General features: G+C 41.1%; 1 protein-coding gene across 14 annotated transcripts in view; it reads left to right on the plus strand.

Annotated features, from left to right (window-relative positions):
* The window catches only part of LOC140356045 (receptor-type tyrosine-protein phosphatase F-like), a 308,485-nt gene that overhangs the window by 128,137 nt on the left and 157,873 nt on the right, over nt 1-22,475 (plus strand). For all 14 annotated transcript variants that reach the window (XM_072440741.1, XM_072440745.1, XM_072440750.1 and 11 more), the window contains 2 exons: nt 14,960-15,105; nt 18,907-19,048. In XM_072440741.1, the coding sequence (XP_072296842.1) occupies nt 14,960-15,105; nt 18,907-19,048 (288 nt within the window). The remainder of the gene's footprint in view (nt 1-14,959; nt 15,106-18,906; nt 19,049-22,475) is intronic.

Below are 22,475 nucleotides of genomic sequence, written 5' to 3' on the forward strand. Positions count from 1 at the left end.
TAAGTATAAGTCGCACCCCGGCCAAAACTATGAAAAAAAGTGCTTATAGTCCGGAAAATACGGTATTCCTGAACCACCTTGTCACATCCCAATTTCCATATCCTCATGTGAATATAACTTTTGTCCAAACGTTCTTCACTGTAACAGCTAAACGGCCCCGCTCCCACCGCAGACGCTTCACATTCAGCAGGCGTCCCGTCCCGCACAGCCCGCCGCACCTCCGCCTCGTGTCCCCCGTCCCACGCCCACGCCTCTTCCACAGACAAACAGCCTCTCGTCCTTCACAGCGTGCCGACGGCAACGAGAAACAGTCTCAGATTCGCGACAAATGACAGCGTTTCGGCGGCAGAGCGAAGTGAGCAGCCGAGGTGATGACGCTCCGGGCCTGCGCTAATCACTGTGTGCGTGTGTGTGTGTGTGTGTGTGTGTGTTTGTGTGTGTGTATGTGTGTGTGTGTGTGTGTGTGTGTGTGTGTGTATGTTAGCGTGTGTGTTAGCATTAGCAGACCTCCTGGAGCGTGAGTTTGGGGCTTCGAGAGCGATTGTCCAAAAACACCATGGAGTCTTGGCATTTCCAAGTCGGAGAGGCTGAATTTTAAGTGCCCGCTCCGTATTAAAGCGAGCGAGAATGAGCAAATTGGATCCTAACGTGTTGAGTAGTGTTTGCGCAGTAGCACGCTGAGTCTTTTGTGAGTAGAATTGTGTTTTCTAAAAGTAGTTTTTATCACCGGATTTTGGAGGTGAATCAGTTTAATGGTGATTTTTAAGTGTTGATGATAATAATACATTGACCTTTTCATTGCTCTCTTTTGGACAAAGTAAAAAGAGAAATGGTGTAAACAGGATATGAATGTGTGTGTGTATGTTTTGAGCAGTATTGAGGAGTATTTTACATTGAAAGGCACAATTATGAAGAAATGGATGACGTAAACTGCATCAACAGTCAAGGAATTGGGCAAAAATATATAATTACATTCAAAAAAAGTCACATTTGGACAGATTTTGCGCTAAAACTGACTCATACGCTGGACAAAACGTGCTGTAGTTTCATTTCATTTAATAATTTGTGTTAATTGTACGTTTTGTTTTCTGATTTTCAAAAAATTAAACTGCAATTTTTAAACTGGTGAGTGCAATGTGAAGTGTCTTGTCAATTGACTCTGTATTTGGCCAATTAAAACCGGCAATTTTTACAGTTTGTGGGAAAATGGCTAACCAAGTAAAGCATGTTTTATTTTAATTTTAAAAATGGCACTTACTACTACTAAATAGACCAACTTGTGCTACTATTACTTCTTACTACAGCTATTAATGCTTCAACGTTTACCTCTCCCACTTCTATGATATGTATTTTTCTGTTATTGGTTCTATTTTGAGGACTTTTGACCGTTCAAGCGCTACAATGTTTCGTTTTGACATTTAAATTGTCCATCGCTACGGTAACGGTGCTGATTTTTCAACACCTCGACACCCGTGGACACCGGCAAATACTTCATATCCATCACAGGCGAATCTTAGACAGCGGAGAGTGTGTTTTTTTTAATGTCAGACATGAATCGGGCGAGCGCAGATGACAGATAGTGAGTCAGCCGGGTCGGGACGCTGGAAGAAATATCACAGGTAACGCCAAGAAACGCCTTTGAGATGTGATATCAAACGCACCCACGTCCTCACCTTCACCTAAGGGCCACAGCAGAACACAGCAAAATACAGCAGAACACAGCAAAATACAGCAGAACACAGCAAAATACAGCAGAACACAGCAAAATACAGCAGAGCACAGCAAAATACAGCAAAATACAGCAGAATATAGTCAAATACAGCAGTCTACAGCAAAATACAGCAAAATACAGCAGAGTATAGCAAAATACAGCAGAATATAGCAGAATACAGCAAAATATAGCAAAATACAGTCAAATACAGCAGAATATAGCAAAATACAGTCAAATACAGCAGAATACAGTCAAATACAGCAGAATACAGTCAAATACAGCAGAATACAGTCAAATACAGCAGAATACAGCAAAATACAGTCAAATACAGCAGAATACAGCAGAATACAGTCAAATACAGCAGAATACAGTCAAATACAGCAGAATACAGCAAAATACAGTCAAATACAGCAGAACACAGCAAAATACAGTCAAATACAGTAGAATACAGCAGAATACAGCAAAATACAGCAAAATACAGCAGAGTATAGCAAAATACAGCAGAATATAGCAGAATACAGCAAAATATAGCCAAATACAGCAGAATATAGCAAAATACAGTCAAATACAGCAGAATACAGTCAAATACAGCAGAATACAGTCAAATACAGCAGAATACAGCAAAATACAGTCAAATACAGCAGAATACAGCAAAATACAGTCAAATACAGCAGAATACAGCAGAATACAGTCAAATACAGCAGAATACAGTCAAATACAGCAGAATACAGCAAAATACAGTCAAATACAGCAGAACACAGCAAAATACAGTCAAATACAGTAGAATACAGCAAAATACAGCAGAGCACAGTCAAAGACAGTAGAATACAGCAAAATACAGCAAAATACAGTCAAATACAGCAAAATACAGTCAAATACAGCAGAATATAGCAAAATACAGTCAAATACAGCAGAATACAGCAGAATACAGTCAAATACAGCAGAATACAGTCAAATACAGCAGAATACAGCAAAATACAGTCAAATACAGCAGAATACAGCAGAATACAGTCAAATACAGCAGAATACAGTCAAATACAGCAGAATACAGCAAAATACAGTCAAATACAGCAGAACACAGCAAAATACAGTCAAATACAGTAGAATACAGCAGAATACAGCAAAATACAGCAGAGCACAGTCAAATACAGTAGAATACAGCAAAATACAGCAAAATACAGTCAAATACAGCAAAATACAGTCAAATACAGCAGAATATAGCAAAATACAGTCAAATACAGCAGAATACAGCAAAATACAGTCAAATACAGCAGAATACAGCAAAATACAGCAGAATACAGCGAAATATAGCAAAATACAGTCAAATACAGCATAATATAGCAAAATACAGTCAAATACAGCATAATATAGCAAAATACAGTCAAATACAGCATAATATAGCAAAATACAGTCAAATACAGCAGAATACAGTCAAATACAGCAGAATACAGTCAAATACAGCAGAATACAGCAAAATACAGCAGAACAGTCAAATACAGTAGAATACTGCAAAATACAGCAGAATACATCAAAATATAGCAAAATACAGCAAAATATAGCAAAATACAGTCAAATACAGTCAAATACAGCAAAATACAGCAGAATACATCAAAATATAGCAAAATATAGCAAAATATAGCAAAATGCAGTCAAATATAGCAAAGTACAGTAGAAATACAGCCAAATACAGTAGAAATACAGCAGAATACAGCAGAATACAGTAGGAATACAGTAGGAATACAGTAGAAATACAGTAGAAATACAGCAGAATACAGCAGAATACAGTAGGAATACAGTAGAAATACAGCAGAATACAGCAGAATACAGTAGGAATACAGTAGAAATGCAGCAAAATACAGCATTCAAACAAGCACATTTCAATAGTTTCCTGCCAACGACGACCACAGACATCAGCATTGAGTCGAGCAGAAACGAGCCAAACCAATAGTATAAGTATTACTGTATATTACTATAACTACTTGTGGTCATGTATGTCAGAACATATTACCAAGGTTTTGGGGACCACCATTTTCAAGCCAAATTGTGATGTGAAATGTTAACGTTTATGATTATTGTGAGGGGAAAACTCTTACTTTAACGAGATTATGACAAAACAGTGACATTTTTTGTCTTTAATTCTCACTGTCTACATGTTACTATTCCACCAGCTTTACAAACCAAACTTTCTGAATGAATAAATGTGACAAAAACATCCAGCTATGTGTAGGTGTTTAGAATAAATTAATGAGACCAAATTTTGCTTCTAAAATCGTCAAAGTTTGTTATTGTTTACGATTATATTGTGACCTGAATAATCACTATTATTAATTAACCAAATAATCTTGACATCCCTAATAACAATATTGCATTGCTTTTCATTTTTACTCGCAAAAAATGTAAATGCTTGTATAATTAACATAAAAACAAACTACCGTATTTTTTCCGGACTATAAGTCGCACCTCTTTTCATAGTTTCTGCCGGGGTGCGACTTATACTTATCATAGATTTATACTCATATACTTATACTCCAGTGCGACTTATATATGTCTTTTTATTCTCTATTATGCATTTTTTGGCTGGTGCGACTTATACTCCAGAAAATACGGTAAATAAAATCAATGGCTAGGTTTAATTTTTATTTTTTTAAATCAAGAAAACATCAATATTATCAGTCAGAAAACAAATGTCTCATCATAAACATAAAAACCATTCACCATATTTCTGTGGACACTCAAACTAAACTGAAACCAGGACACGGGGCGTTTCCTGGGCTGTACTTATACTTCTGTACTCGGATGTGTCAGTCACCCAAGCTCTCAGTGTTTGTTGTATTGACAGCGTGAAGATCAGAGGTGACAAGACGCTTCCCTGCCTCACCCCTTGTTACAGAAGATGAAAGCCATTACACTAATGTTGCTCGCACAGCGGGAGCAGAGCAGCGCCGGCTAATTGCACTTTAAGCTCGTCTTCTTCTGGCTCGTCCTGAATAATTCACTGACGAGAGAAAGTACTTCTTTGTGGTCGGCGATGCTGCTGATCAAAGTTTCATGTTTTCTGTAAGTTTAGTCGCTTCAGCTCCGAGGCCGGCGGAGGAATCGCTCTTTTGATTGGGAGATTCTCTTTATGTTTATTACTAATACTACAAGTACTACTACAGCCGCTCCGATAAACCGCACTGCCAGACTGATTATGTGGTACTATTCTGGTACGTCTACTGATACTGCCAACTATCTGTGCTACTTTGATCACTGACGCGTTCCCGCTGTGATTATTTCATTCTTGTACTACTACTACTGCTTCTACTTTGACTACTTCAACAGCAACTTCAGCTGTTTGTTTTGTGTTTTTTGTGTTTTTATATTCTACAGGATGAGTTTCTCTCATTGAGTTTTATTCCCTGTATAAATACATAAAATAATACATTAAAAACTACTTCAACAACAACTACAGCTACTACTCATACTACTAACTATATTATTACTGCTATTACAACAACTTCTACTATTACGACTATAGCTGCTACTACTGCTACTGCTACTGCTACTGCTACTGCTACTGCTACTGCTACTACTACTACTACTACTACTACTACTACTACTACTACTACTACTACTACTACTACTACTACTACTACTACTACTGCTACTACTGCTGCTACTACTGCTGCTACTGCTGCTACTGCTACTACTGCTGCTACTACTACTACTGCTACTGCTACTACTACTGCTACTGCTACTGCTACTACTGCTACTACTGCTACTACTACTACTACTACTACTGCTACTACTGCTACTACTGCTACTACTGCTACTACTGCTACTACTGCTACTACTGCTACTACTTCTACTACTACTACTATAGCTGCTACAACTTCAACTACTACTGCTACTTCTACTACTACTACCGTACGCATACTACTGCTATAGCTTCTACAGCTACTACTACTACTTCTACAACAACAACTACTACTACTACATGAATACTACAACTACAGATGCTAAAATGCCAAATGTTTACAGTTGAAACAAATATAATAAGAGACAGAATAACAACAGTTTGGTCGATAATAGTTAGTACGTTTTGCAGATATATGTCGTATATTTGCTCTGCACGTTTGTCGTTGCCGTGGTGTTGGTTTTTGAGTACAGGGGCTGCACACTGAGCTTTGACCTCTGGGGACTCATTTTCTTCTGATGTTGTCGTCTCTTTTGATCATTTTTCTGTGTAAAGTGTCCAGATGACCAAAAACAATACATGAACGACTGCAAATCAAACCAGTTTCTGCCGCTAATGGCTCCACCGGCCCAAACCTGCGCTCATATGCATCACAAGTGTCGCTGTAGCGTGCTGCCATTTGCTTAAGGTTTCGTGGTTTTGTGTTTTTTACTTTGAGTTTAGAAGTTTTGTCAAAAAGTGCAGTGATGAATTGCTTTGCTTCGTATGATTGCGGCGACAATTTTGATAGGGCTTGAAAAAACTCCATCAATCTCAACCCACTAGGCCATCACTGCGAGGGAGAAATCTTGGCTTACGTGTTATCACAAGTGAGTGCTGTGTGGACTGACTTTGAATGAGGAGGAGGAGGAAGTGCTGAAGAAATGAGAACGGAGTAGTCAAACATAGAAACACTCTGGACAGATTCACAATAAGAAGATTGTTGCTTTTCCAAGAGTAGTCACAGTGAATGGGTTCAGCGCAGACATAAAGACACCATTGTTTTAGTCCAGCGTGTTGTGGGAGTGATCGTGGGGGCTGCCAGATTGTAAGTACACAATATATGGCCGGGAAATGCTGCAACAAAAATGAGCAAGTTTTCCATATGCTTGATTTAGAGATTTTAATTAAATACGCTTGAATGGTTGAAATAGCAGGATGCGTTGTGAAAATGTGGGTAGTGATAAACTTGCCATTTGTCATCAGTGTCGCGGTGTGAGTTACTTTAGTAATCAACTGGGAGAGTCTATTTACCTTTGAAACAAACTTGAGGAACTCTGTAAGCCTATCAGTTTAGTTCAGTCGACAGGGAGTCCATTTTGTGCAGGCGCTGGCCGTGCAGTTGGATTAGAGGTGCGGAGTAAATCTCCTAAACAGATGAAAATGTGAAGCCATACGACTGTAATGGCTTAAACTGCTTAATGGTCTTGAAGCGTGGGCTCCATTTAAATGAATGCAAAACAGTAAATTGAAAACAATAAAGAAGCACAATGGTGCTTTGTGGTAAAAGACATAGAAACATGCTGTTTATGGGTTTAAACAAACAGCCTGAAGTGCAGTTCACTCTATCGGGGTAAATAACTTACAGCAGAGGCAGCTTTATATGGAATTAATTGCAAACAAGTTGGTGCTAATGGCCTAAAAAGACCTTAATGGAAGAGTTCCATTAAAACAAGCCAGGCTGATGCCTTCAGACAGATCTGCTCTAAGTGTTGCCTCATGAAAATGAACTTGCTAATCCATTATTAATAAGAATTAATGGTTTTCAGTGCGCTGTGTGCTTATCGATTCCTGATACTCTACACTGCAGAGGAGCTCTGTGGCAGACGGGGAATACTCTAATTGTGAGGCGCACAAGTGCCATTACGCCACTCTGCTGCAGCCTCTGCGTCTACAGTCGCTCTGTGGCACCAGTGAGAAGAGACTGGGGCCTCTAAAGCAGCACATCCACTCTGAGGCTGTTTCTGTTTCAAAACGTGTGTAGAACGATCCCCAACCCAAATGTACTGCCACGACGATGTAAAGGAATCTGAATGTGAGCTCAGGTGAGAAGAGGTGAGCCACGGTAGAGCTTCACACACTGCTCCAGGCGCTCGTCACAGGCAGAAATCCTCCATTCTGCTCAAGGAATGTGTGTGTCCAGCCCCGAGGCTTCATTTAAACCTGACGTCTGCTTCCCCTGGCGCATCCTCTCCTCACTATACCATCCGCCCCATACACACCGCCGCCACAAGTTTAGGCTTCACATTTTAACAAGATATACTCTAGAAAAGTGTTAGCATTTTCTTTTGGAATAGACTAAAAAACGAAAGAAACAAATCTAAATTAGAGGTGAGAAGTTCAGATGACTTCTGTGTTACCTGGCTTCAGTCTTACAGGGCGAAGCCTTTAGTGCAAGTCTAAAGGATTATTTTGCTAAGCCAGACGTTCTTGCCTTTCGCAGTGGTAATGAATCTAAAAGGAATCATGTTATTTCATCTCAAAATGCTTAAAATCCCCCAAACTGCTCTAGGGCTTGAAAGTGTAATCTGTGCAATTTGTATTCGAAGTCGATGTCAAACAGTTAAGAATCAAACGTGTGTAAATTGAGTGTAAAAGTATAGTTTAGTCATTTAGTAATGCTCTGTGCAGCTGACTAGCCTTTCATGATATTTTAGTTAAAAGTGCCCGTTAGCATACCTGCAATATGGCCCGTAATCAAAGTGTAACGAGAACAAAGTGAGCAAACTGGAAGGTTTTCATAGCGCGATTAGCCTTTGATTAGTTCCTTTATTCTCTTCATTAGTTGGCACATAAAAGGCTCAGTCCAACAGAAATGTAGCAGTTTTTCACGTTTCTTTGTGTCCACCAAAATGCATTAATTTAGAGCTGTGATATTTTAATCGGCAATTACAGTGGCCCTTCTCCTATCGGCCAGATGTGAGTTATTTGTGTTTGCTTCATGGAACAATGAGGATATTCTTAGCCCGTTATTGGACATTTGCCTCCAATGACGCGCTGACAGGATTTGTTACTAGAACATTCCATGTGATTAAGTGTAGTATTGGTTCTAGTAGAAGTAACAGAAGCAGATACTACAGATATTCAAACGATTATATGCGAAATGAGAATATATGAGAAAGTGGAACCGCAGCACAAATGGATTAAAGTAAAGTATTACTGTAAAATCAATTCATTAAATTCATAGATTATTCAATTTCTATATTAGTTGACTGTTATTTTTATCATTATTACCTGGACGTTACACAGATGTCAAAACCATGTGCTGGAAGAAGAGATGAAGCAGGTATTTGTACACGATATATGTTGCGTTTTTGATTAAATTAATATAGAGTTCATGATGTCCTCACGCGGCATTTCTTTAGCTTCACTTTGGTCAAATTTTGTCATATTCACTGGTCTTTCCCAATTCAAACAACTGACAAACAACGTATCGAAAGAAAACGTTGAATTAACTTGATTTCCAAAATAATCATTAGTTGCAGCCCCCAAAGAAAGATACAATCCATGAACAACTTCTATGAAATCTTGATTATTGTAATGGAGGTTTGATTAGTTGCACGGCCCAAGTACGTATGACAGAGTTGGTAGTAATAGTAGTAGTAGTGGTAATAGTAGAATATCAGTCATGCATTTAATAGTTGAATATACATTTACAGTGCATCATGTCACGTTATTCCCCTCGAGTTTATTTGTAGAGCAGCTTTCCTGCACAGACAACTCAAACTGCTTTGCACAGAATTAAAATACACAAATATACACACGCATCATTCACACATGTACAATAAATACACACCAAGACAATCACAAAACACTTAAAGGTTTGACTTCAATGACCATCGCTGCAGGTTCGTCTTAAGCGATATGAAAAATATGAGTATTTTAATTCAGATTTAAACATATTAGCTCTTATTTCAAAGCCTTCATCCAGCTCTTTCCTTCGTCTTCTAAAACCACTTGACACTTCAGGCAGTGCTTTCTGAAAATAAGGGTCCAAGTAAAGCCCCGGCGTGTCAGACAGAGTACTTCACGCCGATGCATCAAAGTGTTGGGAGTGAGCGGCTCGGAGCTGCAGCAGGCGGCGGCGGCGGCGGCGAGGAGGAGGAGGAGGAGGATTTGCATAGGTGGGCTTATGTGTTTTCCACCATTGTTTTCATGTGACAAGTCTCTGACAGCCGGGAAAATGGGACACGCAGAGGAGAAAAAAAAAGGGGTCGTCTTTGGATTTAGTCTGTCTAAGGAAAAGAAGCCAAACAGTTTGATAGTCTTACCCCGGAGTTGTGTGACGGAAGAGCAACTGAGCCCGACTCCCACTTAATAAAGGGGTTCGGGTCGTCAAAAAAGGCACCGCAAAGGTTTCCAAATTAGGAGCCGCTACTGTCCCACTCCTGCTTTTCTCCCTGTCGACTGTGGAACGACTGCGAAAAGGTGGAGCCAAACACATCGAGAAAACTGCGATGAAGGAAAACGACAAACGCAGACACGACGGAACACGCCGGACTTGAGGGAAACTCGTATAATTGATCAGCCGGTTCCAATCAAGTCGGCCGCTTTTCAAATCTGCGGCGCTGGACGTGTGTTATACGAGTCGGCTTCAAGCAGCTTCAGTTTCCCAGCCGTTTGTTTATTTCGAACGAGCAATAAATTGGTCTGAAATGTATTCTCTTCTATTTTCAAGGATGACTGGCAATGCTATTCGGCCGGCGTCTTAAACCCCCGCGTGCCGTTTGTGTGTTTGTGTGTTTGTGCGTTTGTGCGTTTGTGCGTTTGTGCGTTTGTGCGTTTGTGCGTTTGTGCGTTTGTGCGTTTGTGCGTTTGTGCGTTTGTGCGTTTGTGCGTTTGTGCGTTTGTGCTTTTCCAAAGAAGAAATGGAGGTCACTCAAAAAGGGCGCGACCCAAAAGACACCGCTCCGTCCACTTCGGAGCGCGTCGCGGCCGGGCCATTAACCCCCCGGCGCATTGGGGTCAGCGCCCATCTTATTGAGCTGCTCGAGATCGGATCCCCCCCCCGACTCTCCAGAATTCCTGGCGAGCTCGTCTTAAGAGGATTAATCTCGGCGCGGTCCGGCTGTCGCTCTTTTAAAACGTGTTTACGGCGAAAAACGCGGACGCTCGACTCGCATCGAACCGGAGTGGTGCTCAACGCCGCCTGATCCGTCCTCTTAGCAAACAAAGCGAAAACTCTGCACGCGTCAACTCCAAATCGAAGCGCCCCCAGATTGACGCTCACCTCGGAATGCAAAGCGACGATAATCAGGTGCTGAAGATTGCCGCTCGCCGCCCTCGCGTGCGCAGCGGCACACACTTTAAAAAGCTTATCAAGAACTGGGATCGTTAAAAAGCCTCTTCCCCCTCGGTCTCCCGCGCTCCCGTTTCGATATATTGTGAAGAGGGATTTATTGTCGGGGGTCTGAGGAGGCGGATAAAAACATTGAAATGTCAGGTGGATTTAGGGAGCGCGAAGGGCCACGGACGGGAGCGTGTGTCGGATTAGGGCCGACGCGACATGTGCAGGCCATCGCCGCATGAAGAGTGGATTCACATTGTAGTGTCGTTGTCGATTATTATCTTTCCCTTTTTGGCCCTCCGAGCGTGAAGTTATTTGTTTTGGGGGTGGATTTTACACTGGATATCCCTTTGGATAAAAGTCTTCCCATTTATCTGATTTTTGGGGCTGAGAGAAGTGTTTTGTGCTGCTGTTTGTTTGATGTTTTAGCTTTTTATTGCATCACAAAGCGCTCAAATGTTCAGATCAATAAACTTACTCAATTCAAATTATTTAGGCGTTTCTTCTTATCCAGAGCTGCAACAATTAATCAGAATTACCGTGTTTTATCGACCTTTAATGTTCACTGACTACAATTAAACTAAAATTAACAACATTTTCTATTTGATACAATATTTAAGACATATTATTAATGCTAAAGTTGAGGCGATTTGCTCAAGACATGATCGAGTAATGTTTTTTATTGCATTTAAAATAGATTGAATTCAAACGCAAATTGTAATGGCACTTCCTGTATTTGCAAACAACCTTTTTTAACCTTTATCTGGTTAAAATGTATTTGTTTTAATCTCAGAATGCAATAGCAATAATAGTTTGACCAGTCGATGACAGCAGTCCTTGTTCATACCACATATAGGTGCTGTTTTGCTTAAGATCTGGTGCTCAAACAGCGCCACGTGTCCATTTGCATTCGGAGGCAGACGCGGCGCCAGGATCCCCTCCCAAGTGGACGCCGCAGAGAAAACAAGAGTGGAAAAACCCAAATCTCGCTCCAGGTGTCAACCGCGCACTCGGGCCCTGCTGCACCTGCGCTCTGCACCTGCCGACTCGATGGCGGCGCCGAAGCTCCCGGGGAAACGCAAAATGTGTTAGTGTTAGGCGAAAGGCTTAAGAGGTATAAAGAAAACACTGTATGTAAACTTCAATGTATTCTATTCAGCTGTGGTAACGCAGAGGAGGCATCAAAATGAATGAAAAGTAGGATTAGATTAGTTTAGTGTAAAGGCAAAAATGCATTAAAATCACACAGACGTCACAGAAATCACTAAACAGTTTAAGACATAAAAGAGAAAATTGAGTTTGTGCAATATCAATGATCACTAATCGACACATTTTCAAATTAACAAAGTTCCGCCTCAAACAACGTACAATATCAATAAACGAGACCATTTTTGCCAGCTCGAACGGGAGTGAGAAGCAGAAGTAAGACTCGTTTATTCCAGATTCAGGCGGGACAAAAGACAAAATTCTTTGATCACGTAAATACAAACAATAACACATTCCATCATAGTTGAGGCTGATTGATCGGTCGATAGAACATTGCGATCTCATTCCTACGTCAATAAGCTATTTTGTTGAGATTAACCATGTCATATTCCTCACCCGCGCTTTCGACAAGTGAGTGACAGGTGGATTTAACCCATCGCAGTGACGTTCAGATCGTCTCAGAAGTCTCCTAAAGGCTGTGCAAAATAATAAAAGTGACTAAATCGTGATCAAAATGCGATCAAGGCTTTAAAACAGAATGAATATCACTTGGCGTATCGCCCTGTATATGTATTCAGTGTATAGTAGTTCCATATAATTTAAACGTCCATTCTCTTTCCCTGCAATATTTGAAAGTATGGAAACACGACACTGACATTGATTGATGACCCTTCCCCTCAGAGAGACACAGAAAGCACTTACATGTAATCCTATACAAGCACTTCTTCTTCCTCTTCTTCTTTGCAGATTCTCACTTGCTTTTTTCTCCTGCTCCGTGTTTACATTAGTACGAGTCCACGAGGGTCAGCGCCTTGTTAGCACAACCTTGTTCCTCTCTCCTTGGCGGCCGAAACCTTCAGTGAGGCCGATCTCCGCTGTCTGCTTGTTATATGACCAGCTCAGGGCCCGATGCGGCTCTAAAAACACCAGTGTGCGCCGTCCTTGTTCAGGGACAACTTTTGCCAGAGCTTTTGTCAGAACTCAACGTTGGGACTTTAAAAAGAAAGTTATATCGTGGCCGATGATGCAGAACTTCTACTTACTATTTTTCACTTGAATATAGTGCATTTCTGTGTTTTGAGTTGCATTTGTAGTTCGAAAAGGTGGCAATAATTACTATAACGTTATTTAAGTATACACATATAAATGCATGCAGCTTTTTTTGTTTTTGTTTAAATATTTATTACCATCACTCTGCATTTTGCTGAGTGATATTTGCATTATTACATGGCAAACATTGCACAAAATGTTATATTTGCATCGTGTGGGACCTTCTCTGTTGACTTTTAACGTATGGATTGACAATTCTAACACATAAATAACATCTAGATTGTTTTTATCATCCGGATTTTTCAAAAGAAATATGGAAATCCATCAGAAATGTGCTGTGATATGTCTGTAAATGTCAGGATTTAGGTTAAATATGACACAAAACATGACTAGACCATACAATTAACTACATAATTACCTTTGTATCATTGTTATTTTGCAGCCTCTTGATAAACCTGATATTCTAAGTGTACATATCACCAAAAGAACACGTACGTTATTATACATTTTTGTAGGAAAAGTCCAAAGGAGAGAAAACACGCTCCTTTGTGACTGATGTACTCGGATACCGCGGCCATAGGCACTCAATATGGCGGCGTTTTGTTTACCTCCCGCCCGTCGTCATAGACATCGCCGCGTCGCCGCTAAAAACGCCGGGCTTCAAATCCGGTGGAAGGGGGCAAGGAGTGTCACGTTGTCAAAAGCAGACAGGTATCGTGCACTTCTGAAGGCGGTAACCCGAGCCTGCTGGAGCTTACACGCTGCAGTGGTGTAGACTTTGACGGGCTGTCATCCAAACAAACGCAGATTTGTTCCGCGCACAAAGGCGAAGGGTGTGGCGCCCGCCCGAGCCGCCCGCGAGGCAAACGGGAGGGGAGACGCTCTCAGGTGATCGTCTAGCGAGTCGACTGCGGAAGAGCGTCTGTCTCTGTGTGTTATCTAAGAGGTCATGGAGAAAGTGGTGTGCTGGAATCATGTTTTTTAGTCATTTTTTCTGTCAATAATGCTCGTTGATTAAAAGTCAAAGGATTTTACTGTATCTGTGTAGTCAAGACATTCACTCTTTGCACTCATAAGACCATAAACGCACAGGAGCTCATGCAAAAACAACTTTAAATCCAGAAAAGAACTAGGAAACGGTGTATTTATATGACAAAAAGCAGGATTCACTGTCAAATCTTCAGCTAGCTCACTCGTTACTTCTACTGTTTTTGCTGTTGTGCATTCAAAACTTCTAAACTAAATAATTAGTCGATTAATACATATTCTAGTCAACTACAACTCCATCGACCGATAAATCGACTAAAAGTAATAACTACCACATGTTCTCAGTGATCACCACGTCATTAAACAGTTCATTTCAATTTCCTGTTGCAGCAAGTTGCGCAATTTTAGCCTAATTTTAGTGGTGGTTTTGATTAAATTATCAAAATTATTCAGTAATTGCTCAGTAAAAATATCAATTGTTATTAGATTCTACATTATTATAAGACACTTGCTAATGGTGCCAAAAGGGGTCAGTAAAGGAGCACATTCTTTGGTTTTCTCGATGCTTTTCCATCCGGTCTCACTGGATTGACACCTAAACTGAAGGGTCACTCGTCACAGCTCGCTTGTTTGTGTTAAATGCGATGTTGTTCTAAATGCGGCGCGTTTCGCATATTCAAAAGTGTCGTAACTTTGAGCTCCGACTTCCCCGTGTCAAAGAAAAAAAAGCCAGTGCAACTTTATTGTCTTTCAAAGCTTCAAATTAGACGTCAACGGCGAAATGAAAAAATGAGACATGACGGACTGACGAGCCGCACTGAGCTGCCGTCGCCATGGCGCCAACACTTTTATGAGTTTTTTTCCTTTCAGCTGTTGTCTCGTGAAACCTTTTGCCTCATGAATATCCAGGTTTCACGTGTATGCAACCGCTATAGCAACCGTAACGCTCTCTCTTTCCCCGTCTAATCACTTTGTATTTTCCTCTGATCCTTTGTTTTTTTAGGCTTGCCAAGTTTCGTCAAGTCCCCCGAGGACCAGACGGGCATCTCTGGCGGCGTCGCGTCCTTCGTGTGCCAGGCCACGGGAGAACCCAAGCCCCGGATCACCTGGATGAAGAAAGGCAAGAAAGTCAGCTCGCAGCGCTTCGAGGTGAGCTCCGAAAAAACGCTCGAAAAGATGTGGACGCACTTGAGCCAGTCGCAGCGTTTGTTTGGAAATCGGGCTTTTGTCTAGCTCTGTCTAGTGCTCTGTGTCTGTCACAGCACTGCAGGAAGTGTCACAAGAAACTGCAATACTACGCAGGATTAGAGCCCTTTTTGAAATAACGTTAAAATCATGAGCTATAATGCATTAATAGCAGAATGATGCACTTAAGTATAGAGCTGGGTTTCCATTCAAATTTCAAGAATCGATTTGATTCCGATTTTTACGTTTCAAAATCGATTTTTTTTTCCAGATTTTCTCAGATTCCATCCGATTCGCTCCGATTTCGATCTGATTTCCGATTCTATCCGATTTCGATTCGATCCGGGGGTTAATGTTATTAAAAATGAAAAATGTATTTGAAGCGTTTCCTTCACTTCATGACTGTGTAAAGAAGCAACACATTAAAACTAGTATTATATCAATATTAAACAGCAAATCTTACAAGTATTGGTAGTTACTGATGAAAAGGTTAAGGGTCAATTTACCTTCCAGAAAGATAATCCAGGAGTCCTGAATTAACTTTCTTGAAGGTAGATTGAAGTTCACTGAGGGAAATGTAGAAAAGAATTTTAATTAAAAAAATATATAAAAAAAAAAAAAAACATCTTTGGACGTACGAATCGATAATCGGTCATTAATATGCAAATCAAATAGTAAAATCGATTATTTCAACCCAGCTCTACTTAAGTAGTTCATTACTATCTATTATAATCAAATAATTAACTTATGCAGCCCTTAACCTGCTGCGCAAATGTTACTCTACTGCAGAAAATAAGAAAAAGTTACATTCTAGTGCAAAGAAAAGGTACACATAATATATATTGCCCCCCTAAAATCATAAGATCCATAAGTTGATATAGTAATTATTGTGTCTTGCATTACACTAAACTTAGTAGACCCAAGGTATCGTATGAGAAATAGATCAAGGATTCAAATTTGACAGCGTTGACATGACATACAAATCACAAACTAAACGTAAAGAGCTAGTTTATGTTAACTTTACTAACTCTGACTAGATCCAGGCTCCTCAGGTGATTGGTCGAGATGGTTTGCATGCGCCACACGGACATGGTACACATCTGTGAGACACGTAGAAGTATGTCATTGGTCCAGATATGAAACGGCATGTTTAGTACCAGGAGAAATGTGAAGTATGGGCTCAGATACGGCTCCATTTGAATACACACAAGGATAAAAGGATCCGTCTTGGTCCTCCACAGTGTACGGCAGCACAGATGACACGTACATGAAATATTTCTTACAGCTGCGCATTCCATTTAGTAGAATATGTGCAGAGTGTACGCACAATAGGACTCCAACAGGAAATTCACAGGTGATTCAATGTAAATCCATTTTTGATGATGGCTGTATTTGGTATTTTATTGGTATTTTTTTGCACTTGGAAATATTTTTGAATGAAAAACAACTATGTACAATACAGTGCATTTAACATCTGGTCAAATATAATATACACATTTGCAGCTGTCCATTATTATTTTAACTTGTTCGATTCACAATTGGCCTACCTGATCGAAATAATACTTTATAATCACTTAATCTAGTAATAATATATATATATATTTTCTTAAACAACAACTTTGGGTTTTGTTGTTCTTTTCAAATTGGTTTGGCCGATAATTAATATTTTAGATTTTAAAATCCACACATTTGTTAAGTTACAGTAAAGTTCACCAAGTAACTTTTGCAAAGATAATACATGATTAATTTTGGATATAAAATGCCTGCTTGTCTAAACATAAAGACAAACACGTGAACACACAGACACCGAGTTCCCTTAGAAGAATAGCAGCTTAATGAGTGAAACATGGAAGCTAATGCTAACAGAGGCTAATATCTGGACACGCCCTCTGATACCATCGACTTATATTGAAACCAATACATCTCCCTTAAGATAACCCAGAGACTCATCACTGCCTTTTACGTGATATTCTCCTGCACATGTGACAGTCGGTCGACACACACAGAGTCCCTTCAGTCATGTGACAGTCGGTCGACACACGCAGAGTCCCTTCAGTCATGTGACAGTGGGTCGACACACACAGAGTCATGTGACAGTCGGTCGACACACACAGAGTCCCTTCAGTGTTCACGCCTCCTTCCTCCTCGTCCAGACCAGACCGACTTCGCTTCCTTTTAATCTGGCTCCATCTTGATTCATAAAGTCGGCCTCATCTTTCCGCTCTTCACCGCTGCCGTACGTTCTCTTGATGTACAGCTCCTCCTCCTTTTGAACTCAAGAACAGGAGCGCGAGGGGGAGAGCGTCTCAGGTGTTTTTCGGACCACGGAAGCTTCCTTTGACCCCCTCCGGCGATGTGGACGCAGCCGGCAACACCTGAGTGAAAACTATGAAGCGACTTGTGTGCAGTGCTACATTTATTACAGCGTCTATTCTCCACGTTTTAGTTTCACATCAAATATCGCTTTTACTGATAACACCTGTAATCTTTATTCATTCTCAAATACAAAACTATTGAAGGTGATGGCCAAGTTTTGGTTCTCAAGCTGCTTATCCTCATTTGGGTCGAAGACTAAAATCAGACCTAAAAGGACCCTCTTAGATACTTATGTCTTCTGCATTCACCGGCGACACAAGTTAAATCGTAATTCTAGTTCCTTTTTGTTCGTAGATTATACTGTGCCATGCCTTTAATTACTCCACCAGAGAAGTTACATGTCGTACCTTTTAATATCACCTTCCTTTGGCTCACATTTGTGACCGAGCCAATGGTTTCCGCTGTCTTTTAATTGAGAAAAGCCCATTTCCACCGTCACTATCTTCAGCACGACCTGCTCTTCATGCCATGTCTGCTGTTCAAATGTAGGTAATCTAACGTGTCTCCATAGTGCCGTGTTTTCCACCGTCTTAGTTCGATCGTAACTTGTACGCACTCACAGGCTTGTTTTATGGCATCGTGTCTACACCTGCACAAGTCGAACCGGTTAGGGTTCCTCTGATGGTAAAGGTGTCATAGCATGTTTTATTTATCCAAGTTTTGAATAGGAACTCTCTCATAGACTGATGATTTTATTTAATTTTGTTTTTTTAATGTAATGTCATTTATTTAAATTACATGTATTCATTTAATTTAATTCAATTTGATTTAATTTGATTGTATTTGATTGTATTCATTTTATTTTATTTATTTTATTTATTTTATTTATTTTATTTATTTTATTTATTTTATTTATTTTGTTTATTTTGTTTATTTTGTTTATTTTTGTTTATTTTATTTGTTTTTGTTTATTTTATTTATTTTTGTTTATTTTATTTATTTATTTTATTTATCCTGGTTCTTATGGTTTAGTTTTTTATTTTATTTTGTGGTACAATGTTTGTTAAAGATTTTTTTTTTTTTTTAACCTATTATTATTATTATTATTATTATTATTATTTTCCTCAAAGAATAAAACATTTACTGTAATCCATATTTGATTTTGAGGTTTGCCAGAAAGTTCAATTATGAATCATCAAAAATCCTCTTTGAAGTCATTTTCGTGCCAAGAAGTTAAGACTCATTAATCAAGCCAAGTAACAAAGGCATGAAAAGTCCATTAAACTAGTTATAAATATGAAACGTCATCATTTTACACTAGTGACGAGCTCCATTTACTGCTCTGTCCATCCAACTACACCACAATATTACAATAGACCTGCATCTTTAGTCACCACTAGAGGCAGCGACGCTAAATCATTGCACGTTTCGTTCCGTTTTTCGCCGCAGGTGATCGAGTTCGACGACGGTTCGGGCTCCGTCCTGAGGATCCAGCCTCTGCGCACGCACCGGGACGAAGCCATCTACGAGTGCACCGCCACCAACAGCGTCGGCGAGATCAACACCAGCGCCAAGCTCACCGTGCTCGAAGGTCAGCCAATCACAGCACGCTTTTTATACCGTTTTCTTCAAATCTTCGCCTTCTTCCTTTTGCTCTTCCCATCTTTCCACCGATCGTAACACTTCCGCTGCCGCCGTTGCAGTCTTCTTTTTCCCCCTCCTCGAAAGCAAATGTAGCTGAAGGTGTTAGCGCTAGCATACGTCATGTAGCTGAAGGTGTTAGCGTTAGCATACGTCATGTAGCTGAAGGTGTTAGCGTTAGCATACGTACACATATTCACCATGTTCTCTCATCTGCTATTATTTTAAACTGCATTTCAAGATTAAATGTCTGTTCTTGGTCTTGGATTTGATCAAATAAATCTCCCCAAAAAATGCGACTTATACTCCAGTGCGACTTATAGTCTGATTTAAAAAAAAAAAAAAAAAAGCATAATATGTTTAAAAAGTTCTTTGCAGTTATGCCATCTGCCTGTAGTATTTGTGTTTTCCTCAGCACTCGTGTGAACCTACAGCCTCTACACGTGACTTTTTCTCCTCCGTGAGCTGCTGCCATCACATGAAGAATCGCTGAGGCGAGAAGTCATTATAACACTAAGTCAGTCTCTCTCTCTCTCTCTCTCTCTCTCTCTCTCTCTCTCTCTCTCGCTCTCGCTCTCGCTCTCGCTCTCGCTCTCGCTCTCGCTCTCTCTCTCTCTCTCTCTCTCTCTCTCTCTCTCTCTCTCTCGCTCTCGCTCTCGCTCTCGCTCTCGCTCTCGCTCTCGCTCTCGCTCTCGCTCTCGCTCTCGCTCTCGCTCTCGCTCTCGCTCTCGCTCTCGCTCTCGCTCTCGCTCTCGCTCTCGCTCTCGCTCTCGCTCTCGCTCTCGCTCTCGCTCTCGCTCTCTCTCTCGCGCTCTCGCTCTCTCTCTCTCCATTATTTTCTTTCCTCCTCCCGACCTCCACGTCATAAGAGATGTTGTGTTTTTCCAGCGCAAACAAACGGCACGAACATGACAAGAAGCGCACATTAACGCGATGAGATTAATCACGGGGTTGGAAGGGAAATGGGACGCGGGGTTTTTGCTGCTTTTTTCCCTCTTTCTTTCTTTCCCTTTCTCTCTCTCCATCGTCTGAGGAGTAATGACAGGCAACAGTCTTACTCAACACCGAGCAACTGTTCTTGCAGCATCAGGTCGTCTCTCCGCGAGGCTGCGCTAACCTCAGTCAACTGCGATCAGACGCAAAAACTACAAGCTGCATTTGCCGTTAGTAATTTGTAGCTTCTGATGCGCCAATTTCACCGTAAACGTCCAATTGCGATGCCGAACTTCCTTCATTTCACGTTCTGCGAGAATGAGAGAATAAAAAATATCCCGCAAGTCATGCTTTTCTCTCTAATTCCACATAAAAACATCAGATAACGTACGAGTTCTTGATGTCGGCATATGGCGGCGCGGTCGTAAACACCCACGAAACATATTAATATCTTCAAATTACCCACGTCGACTTAATTATCCCCCCCAACGACTCAGCCCACATCGCCCTGTCGCCTCGTCCCATTATCGTCCATCTTTGCGCATGGGACACTGAACACTGGCGGATCGCGTTACCTCCAAAAATCTTGGAGGTAACGCCCGAGTGCCCGGCGTCGTCATGCTCGGCTCGCGCGTCCGTCCGCACTTGTCTGGAAAGATGAGCCACCTGAAGCCGGTCGTTTTTTGTTTTGTTTTTTATTGCCGCCGTGAACCTAAACAATGTGGGTTCGCTTGGAAAACACACTGGAGAAAGACAGCTGCTCTCGCCGCCGCTACAAGCTCCGGCAAGTGCCTCCTCTACCTGCTCGGCCCGGGATGGCAGCGCGCCAAGGTAAACGCCGGGCCGCTGGAGTTCAGATCCATCGCCCGAGACGCAGAGACAAAGATGGACAGATATTTTCTAAAGTCTTGTAAGATTGCCGAGATGGGACGGCAAGGCACGTACGCTTGTTTTGTCAGCGCTGATGAAAGCTGGGATAATGTTGGCTCTGCTCTGAGGTTTGTTTTTGTCTATTTTTGTTAGACTTTTTCCGAGCCAGTCGCATTTTCGCTCCGTGTTTTGCTTAAAACGAGGTTATTATTTTCGACGTTATACATATTTGGCGCAAGAATGTTCCTTTGTTTTAGTTTTAATGTTGACGATGAAGGTTTGTCTTTTAGAATTGACCCTTTATTAAATATTTATACAGTTTAAAGTTGCCGAAACGAATCAGAACATGCTCATAAACCAACCACACAATCACATATTCCATAGTTTTGTCGTCAATTTAGTGATTTGCCGATAGAGTAGTAAAAACAATGAGATTTTAGTATGGAAACTAGATCCTCCTATGAAGAAGTGTAGATATTGAAGATGTTATATATGTATAGGCAACATATTTTAACTTCTCAGAATAGTTTTAGAATCTTCTTCTATACCAGAAGACCACATGGCTGTATTATTTAGATCAGGGGTCTGCAATTTCCTCCAAGGGCCATATTCAAATCCAGGCAAGTAGCAGAGGGCCGACCCGTGATCATTGGTGTGAAAAATTGGCCCAAAAATTTAAATATCAAATAAAATATCACTTTTCTGTCAAATATAGGCTATTGAATCTATCATTTAATTCATTTCATGTCATCTTTATTAAGGATACAAGTGCAGACAGATGTTACAGACAGTTAAAAAATAGAAACTAAAATCTTTCTAGGGGCCGGATTAAAACATGCCGAGGGCCACATCTTGCCCCCGGGGCCACAAATGCCCAGGTCTGATTTAGATAGACACTTAGATAAGACACAAAACAATTCTGTGTTCATCACCATCGTGCTACTGAAGGCCTTCTGGACCATCGAGCCTTTTCCTCAGCGTCACGATCTAATTTCAAATGTTTGGCCAGAGCATTCAACTTGTAATTGTTTTGTAGAAAAGTCGAGCTACATTATGTCGTTTTGCTGCAATGAAACGTTCCGTTGTTGAGGAAAAAAAATAACACAACCTCCAAATGAACACCATCTTTTCATTCCCCACTTTCAAAGCTTTTCTCTTCCGCCCCCGAGCTGTCGTAGGTGCTCATCCAATCCCCGGCTGCAACAGAAGCTAAACGAGCTCATTGGCAGCTGAGCGTTCTTCCGAATTTCCCGTCTGCCCCTTCAAGAAAAGAATCGGCGAGTCGAGATCCACGGCGAACAGCTGTGCCACTTGGAGCGAGCTCACACGGGCCTTATTGGACACACGGCCATATAGACCTCATGCATATTCACCCCGCCCCTTCAAACAGGAGCGCTGTCGTCAGCCGCGCGCTATTTTTAGACCATTGTTTGCCCGCGCGGCCATGCATCAAGTCGTATCGGCGGCGTTACGCACGAAAAACAGCGGGACAGCACCAAGCCGACGCAGACTAATGATGCCCCGCGCTAATGGTGCTAGCCCCGGGGGTCTCGAGGAGCGCGGAATCCCATCAG

This window comes from Eucyclogobius newberryi, unplaced genomic scaffold (assembly GCF_026437365.1).
Source record: "Eucyclogobius newberryi isolate DKJ021-1_F unplaced genomic scaffold, fEucNew1.0.hap1 SCAF_12, whole genome shotgun sequence".
Taxonomy (NCBI): Eukaryota; Metazoa; Chordata; class Actinopteri; order Gobiiformes; family Gobiidae; genus Eucyclogobius; species Eucyclogobius newberryi.